The sequence below is a fragment of the Pygoscelis adeliae genome, unplaced genomic scaffold (assembly GCF_000699105.1).
Source record: "Pygoscelis adeliae isolate BGI_AS28 unplaced genomic scaffold, ASM69910v1 Scaffold402, whole genome shotgun sequence".
Taxonomy (NCBI): domain Eukaryota; kingdom Metazoa; phylum Chordata; class Aves; order Sphenisciformes; family Spheniscidae; genus Pygoscelis; species Pygoscelis adeliae.
In genome coordinates, this window is record NW_008824411.1 from 7,233,612 (window position 1) to 7,238,705 (window position 5,094).

At 59.5% G+C, this 5,094-nt stretch overlaps 1 protein-coding gene across 1 annotated transcript in view; it reads right to left on the reverse strand.

Moving 5' to 3' along the window:
- Positions 1 to 1,696: 1,696 nt before the first annotated feature.
- Positions 1,697 to 5,094, reverse strand: part of QSOX1 (quiescin Q6 sulfhydryl oxidase 1) — a 22,255-nt gene continuing 18,857 nt past the window's right edge. Inside the window, exon 13 of the mRNA XM_009320732.1 lies at positions 1,697 to 1,776. Within this exon, the coding sequence (XP_009319007.1) occupies positions 1,697 to 1,776 (80 nt within the window). The remainder of the gene's footprint in view (positions 1,777 to 5,094) is intronic.

A 5,094-nucleotide genomic window follows, 5' to 3' on the forward strand; every position in this document is an offset into this window, starting at 1 on the left:
AGCCCCAGTGCCGGGCACGACCGCGGCAAGCTCTGCTTCGGCAGGGCGCTGTCACGCATCCGTGCCCCAGGGCCCGTCCCACGGAAAGAGCCAACCCAACTCTGCAGTGCTGCAGCATGCCCAGCCTGACGGCTCACCGGCTGCTGTGGCACAAGGGTGGCGATGCCAAAGTCACAGGGCAAAGGGCTTGGCGTGACTACGGCTTCCAGAAGGATCCCCACGGGGCTTTGCCGAGGGAAAATCCTGGGGCAACCCAGCCTATGGCACCAGAGCAAAACCGATGCGTCGAGAGGCGGCAGTACCTGGCAGCAAAGGGCCAAGCAAGGAAGCTCACCAAAACGCAGCTGAAGCTAGCTGGAGTGGATGCCTCGAGCATCACCCTTCCTGATGCTCACCGCGTCACCAGCTGGGGGACAACGGTGCCAAATGGCCCCAATGTGCTGTGACGTCCCGCTCTGCCCAGCTAACGGGGGCTTAGAGCGCTGAGCCTGCCCGAGCAGGGTGAAACCTCCGAGACGGCACACATGGCAGCGCTGGGAGGGGAGGGAAGGACGCTCAGCCCAGCCGAGAGCGCAGCCGCCCTCAGCTGATGTGTGCTCTTTCCGTGCTTTCATTTCCACCTGAAACGCAAACTCGGAAGAGTCTTTTCCCACTGAAAAAACCTGAACCAGCCCCTCAGCAAATGTGCGGGTGGGACACGCCAGTAATTGGAAAAAAAAAGTTGTTTAAAAATAAAAGTAATAAAACCCAAGAAATGTATTAAGCCTGATGGTTCCTTAGGAAAAAATGATAGTTTTTCAATGAGCTGCTGTTTTTTAACCCCAAAGCTTCATTTTACCAGCAAAACCCCAGCTGGCTCGTCTTGCACCACTGGGCAGAGACCGGTGCACACTCATTGCAGGAGTGAGCCCCCCCCTTGCAGTCCACCGAGCCACAAAATCGGCTTCCCACCACGGGGGAGGTGAATCCCATCCCCTCCCATCCCATCTCCTCCCCTTCTCCCCTAAATCAAGCGCTGGCTCTTAAGTACATTAAGCGCATCCAGGCCTCCGCCGCCCCCAGCCACCTGCGCTCCCCAGCCCCTTGGGGCAGGGGCCGCCATCCCCCCGTGCGGTCCCCAGCCGTCCGACAGTGCCAGAGCATAACTCCCAGCCCGGGGCCGCAGAAAGGCAGGTCCCTAATGCAGATTTACGGGAGAAGTTTAGCCAGACGTGCGGACAGACGGACACCACCCCGTGGCCTCCCTGTCCCACCGCTTTGCATTTCCAACCTATTTCCCTAATTATTCCACCGCTGCTGGGAGTCATCTCAGCCTCCCCTCTCCGGCACGCTCTGATTTATCTCTCAGCCGTGCTAACAGCTCTACTCCCCCCACCCCTTTCTCCTTGGGGAATTCAATTTTCATTCATTTTTCTGGTTTGCCAGATTGATCCAGCCCCCTCTGCCCCGCTCCGGATCACTCATGGCAGCGGCCAGTGGGCAAAGGGAGGAAGGGAGCACCAAGCCTTCGCCTTGGGGGAGCATCATGCTGCCAAGGGAGCTGCCACCACGAGTGTCCACTAAAAAAGAAACCACCAGCATCTTCCTCCCTGTTCGCTCTCGGCTTGCCACATCTTCCCAGTAGAGCCTTCATCCTTTCCCCACTGTTGCAGTATTGCTTTGTCCGCCTCCATCCTTCCTGCCGTCCATCTGTTCCTCACATTGGTGGGTTTTTGGTGTCTTTTGGGGTTTTTTTGGTCTCTTTTGGATTTGTTTTCCCCAGCACACCCTGGTACCCTGAAGTGCGGGAACGACAGGGTGGTCGAGGTGGGCATGAGTTACTGGCCCAGCAAACCCCCTTTGTGCCACCCAAGATGCTGCCAGGTCCTGGTGGTGCCCAAGGAGGGGGGTTATATGTGATGGGTGTGAAATCCTACCCCCCCTCTGGCTTTCTCCTCCTCCCAAAGCTAAAACAGGGCTAAGGATCAGTGGTGACCAGCCTGCAAAAGGGTGAATGTCACAATTTTCAGAGGGTTGTACCTCCAGGGCGGTTTTGGTGGGGGCTCTGGCCCTGCACAGATGCCCCGCTCCCTCTTCCACATCACCTGAACCCCCTCTGGCCCTGCAGCCGGATGAAGACACCAGCAGCACGACATGATGACGCAAAACCCGCAGACAAGTGGGGATGGTGCTCCTGCACCTTCCCTGCCGGTATTAATTAACAATAAAAAAGCAGGTAAACCCTAGAGCCTTCACCAAGACCCGCACTCAGCCTCCCCTCGTGTGCCCCCAGACCCAGGCACATGGGAACTGGGAACACTGAGGGCAGTGTGTCACTGTTGGGGACATCGATGCATCATTCCCAGGTGCAACAGGGGTGTTTCAAGGTGGAATTGGGGATGCAAGGAAAACCCATGCCTGGCCCATGCCTGGGGAGGCGTGAGTGCAGCCGTGTTCCCCATCAGCAAAACCTGAGTGGGCTTGGAGGTGCCAGGGAGCTTAGCCGACAGCAGGGCTTCATACCACCCATGCAGCGAGTTTGCCAGGTCTCAGCCCAGCTCCTAGAGTCCCCTCACATGATGAAACCAGCTCCCCCAGCCCAAGGGGGGGACATCCTCATAGGGCCAAAGCTGCCATAGCCACCCTTTGGCATTGGGCCACCTTCCCCTCCCCAGGCAGCACCAGCCGCGGCACCCCAAGCCCCCATGTGCACAGCCCACCAGCGGCCCCCACTGCTCCCCACTTCTTAATGACCCCAATAATTACCCGTGACCCCATCCCACATACACCCCTATTGCCAGGGGTGGCCTGGAGCGAGGACAAGCACGGCGAGACCCGGGTACTCACCAGCGGCCGGAGAAAGCCTCTCCCCTTGCAGGCACTGCCGAACGGGGCGTTGCTAATTGTAATTGAAAATTAATCGACGTTAAGCGAATCCCTGGTGATTTTATGGCCCGAGTGCCGGTGGAGGGGGGATGCCGGTAGAGAAAGGCTCTTGCCTGTGCCGAAGAGGGAAAGGGAAGAGGGGCGAGACGAGAGGGAACGAGTGCCGAAGGGGTGGGAAGGTGGCTGGGTGTGCGGGAGGCGCAGGGGGCCGGCCACCAGCCTCGCGGAAAATTAAATTGCACTTGAGGGTAAATTGTATTAGGGAATAGCAGCCGCCTCGCGCCAGCCTGTGGCCATTTGGGTAATTAGCCCCAGGGACACCCTGGCTTGCAGCAGTGCTGGGAAGGGGTAACCCCCATCGGGGAGGGCACCTCGGGGGGCTTGGGGTCGGCCCCCCCCAGTACAGCCCGTCCCACCCGTGAGCGTGGCCGTGGCACAGTTTGATGCTACCCCTGCGCCAGGGCTCGAGTGGGGGCCTGCCCCAAAGTCACCATCCCGGGAGGGACAGGGTGGGGGGCGCTCCCCCAGGCAGCACTGAGCCCTGCAGCGGCCTCCTGCCTGCACTGCTGCCTGCACCAGCCCACTCGTGCCCTGCACTGGGGCTCTTCAGGTGCTGAGGGGGACACACCCCGGTGCCACAGCCCGGGAGAGCTGGGGCCAGGGGGATCAGGACTGCACCAAACAGGATTACAGAAGTCTATTTACTGGACTCTCTTTTTCCTGCGTGCACGGCAGCTTTAGCTCCCCGGCCCTGTAAATCTCCCCGGCGGGCCTGTCAGGGATGCTAATCTGGGCAGCCCTGCCCGCGCCTGCCTTCTAACCCCCTTCCAGCAGCTCCCTTCTCCCCTGCCCCAGCACCCACCTCCCCAGCCCTAATCCCCTGCACCCTCCTGCATCCCCTCAATGCACCCACCTACTGTATCCCCCTAATACATCCCCCAGCCTGTCCCTGGTTTCAGCAGCCCCACCAAGATCTTTTGGGGCTGGGGATAACTGCGGGCAGCCCCTCATCACAAGCCCTCGGTCCCACGCAGGGGAGCAGCTGGCGGGGAGGGGGTGCACAGGGGGTTATTGATGTTGGGGATAAGCCCCCCCAGGGAAATCAAGGAGAAGGAGGCAGCAGGGCTGCAGCGATGAGACCTTCCCTATCCATCACCCAGCGGTGGACAGGACTGGCACCCGGCTAGAGGGATGCAGCCCCCCTCCATGCCGGGATAAGGCCACTGAGGACCCAGCTAAGGGACATGGCCAAGACCAAGTGGGCCAGCGGTGGCAGGGCAGGGGTGCCAGCCCCATGTCCCATGGAGGTGTGACCATGCACAGACACCAAAGAAGAAGGAAAGATGGAGCAATAAAATTTATTTCAAGGGCAGGTGAGAGAGGAAGGGTCAGAGGAGCCAGAGCTCCCGGTGCCTGGGCAGCAGCAGAGCCAGCTGCCCTCCTTCCCCATCCCGCCAGCCCTCGCCTCCCACCTGGGCAAAGTGAAGATATAAAGAAAAGGCTCCAAATCGGATTGACACCCCCCCTCCCCCGTAATAAAGTTTATTATCGGCCGGGCTCTAATCCTTTTAAATCCCCCGTGCAGGGGGAAGGGCCGGGATTAGGGGAGGGCAGCATAATCCCAATGAATTTGTTACAGGGGGATTTAGGCAGCGCCGGGAGAGCAGATGGCCCCAACCCTGGCTGTAGAAAACAACCATTTTCCTTAATGATTCCTAACAAGGATAAAAGGGCAGAGAGAATCGGGGACAGGCGCAGTTGGCCCGCACCCACGGAGGTCCCAGTCCCCAAGGAGATGCGGGGATGCTCACGTGTGTCCCCCTGCTCTGGACCACAGACACGGTCGGCACCGAACTGCAGCTCCATGGCTTGTGCTAACTTTTTCCCAGCAGCTTCCTGCCCCCCCGAGGCTCCCTCCCAATCACCCCACTTGAGGACAAACCACAAGCCACCCCAACCATTGAGGCACATCAGCTGTGTGTGGGGGGCAGCTGGCCACAGGTGCATCCAGAAGCAAAAAGCAGGAGAAAATGTACAATAATAACAATTAAAAATATTTAAAGGATTTAAACCAAGCCAGTGCTCTTCCTGGGGTGATGGGGCAGGCCGGAGTGGGGACAGCCAGCGGTGGGGGGATGGCAGGGAGGGGAGGTGCTGCCCCAGTGTGCTCGCGCAGCAGGGACCAGCCGACACAGCAGGGCTGGGGTCGGCAAACATAATTTATTCCAC